A 1,462-nucleotide genomic window follows, 5' to 3' on the forward strand; every position below is an offset into this window, starting at 1 on the left:
TAAGACCTAAATCTTGTTGGAGGATTGCTTTGGAGGTAAGGTGTATATAAAACTATTTGCTTATCCCTCTTCTGTTAAGTATCATGTGTCAGTGTTATTGCATGATATTCTGTGTGAGTGCTGCCCCCTACAGTTGTCCAAGAAGGTGACCCTGCCTAAAATAGACATTTCACTGCAATGAAAAGAATCAAACCATGACTTAATTTACAGAAGGGACTCATCTATGATTTCAGCAGAACCCAAAGCAGGCAGCCATATAGCAAGCAGAGAATGGATGGGGTCCGTGGGATCAGAAGGTTTGCATAGTACCGAGCACCAGATAAGCAGCTGAGTAAAAATGCCTCATGATTTGCTGGGTCATGATGGTTTCAGTTCTAACCAGCTCAGCACTCTAATGGCTTCCCTGAGCCATTCCTTTACCGAACTAATGACAGGCTCCACACATTGAACATAATAGCTTGGCCTGGCCTGTTCCTTCTGGCTGATGCTTAAGACCATCTTTAGCTCTACCTGCACCTTGGAGTACATTTTCAGGATTTTCCCTTTCATCCACACCACTTACTTGAAAATGCTGTTATCCTCTCACATTTGCTCCTTCCCCCTAATCACCAGGCCGGCCCTATCTATTACCACTTCAAGCTTTGTTTCTAGAGACCTCAGTGGTCTAGAGCTCAGCCTCCCATACTCACTATCCAGGGGAAATAAGAACATTGGAATGTTTCCACTGAAACAAAGGGAAAGAATGCTTTCACACTGAGACAGCCAAGCCCAGACACATCTGCCTGGCTTGGGGGATGCATCTGGTATTCTTTGCTCATCACACATAGCAACATACTCCAACTGAGACTGAACATGCTTCAGGGAACAGCAGTCATGACACAGAACATATGCCTGGAGAAAGGAGTGGGACATACTGGGAGTAATAGTTCAGAATTTGTACTTACACAAGGGTCAACTGAGGTATTATTGTGAGACTTCAGTATTCTCTGTTGAAAGAAAGAAAGATTGATTTATAATATTGAATGTGTTGTTTCCATCTATCACTTATTTAAATTTAAATAGTCATCTTTGAAGGGATTCAGGAACGAGTTGTAAAAAATAATTGGGAAGAAAAGAAGGCCAGCAGGCTGGGGTGGCTCCAGTGCTTTAAGTTCCTAAGTAAGCAAACTGAAACCTGATGGAAACAGTAAAATGAAACTAGAGATTTGCCAACTAGAATCCGCCATCTAACCTCTAATTAGCATCTTTCCATTATGCTAATTAATATAGTTTCTCTGTCTTACTCCTGTGTTGGCCTCACCGTCTGGACTGCTGCAGAAGAGCTCTCTGAAATTCTCCTTGTTCTCAGTGCTGCCCAATTCATGACTTGCTCTTTGCTCCAATAAATACTATTAAGTTTATTTTGTCTAAAGTTTTAGTTTTTTAAACAGTCTTCCCTTTACCTCACACCTGATTTTATGGA

The 1,462-nt window shown here is 41.7% G+C and overlaps 1 protein-coding gene across 5 annotated transcripts in view; it reads right to left on the bottom strand.

The window, feature by feature from the left end:
• The window catches only part of SP140L (SP140 nuclear body protein like), a 62,516-nt gene that overhangs the window by 8,766 nt on the left and 52,288 nt on the right, over positions 1–1,462 (bottom strand). For 4 of the 5 annotated variants that reach the window (XM_037738729.1, XM_037738730.1, XM_037738732.1 and 1 more), the window contains one exon: positions 945–989. In XM_037738729.1, coding sequence (XP_037594657.1) covers positions 945–989 — 45 coding nt within the window. The remainder of the gene's footprint in view (positions 1–944; positions 990–1,462) is intronic. The other variant, XM_017529075.2, reaches the window with a different exon arrangement.

This window comes from Cebus imitator, unplaced genomic scaffold (assembly GCF_001604975.1).
Source record: "Cebus imitator isolate Cc_AM_T3 unplaced genomic scaffold, Cebus_imitator-1.0 Scaffold57, whole genome shotgun sequence".
NCBI lineage: Eukaryota > Metazoa > Chordata > Mammalia > Primates > Cebidae > Cebus > Cebus imitator.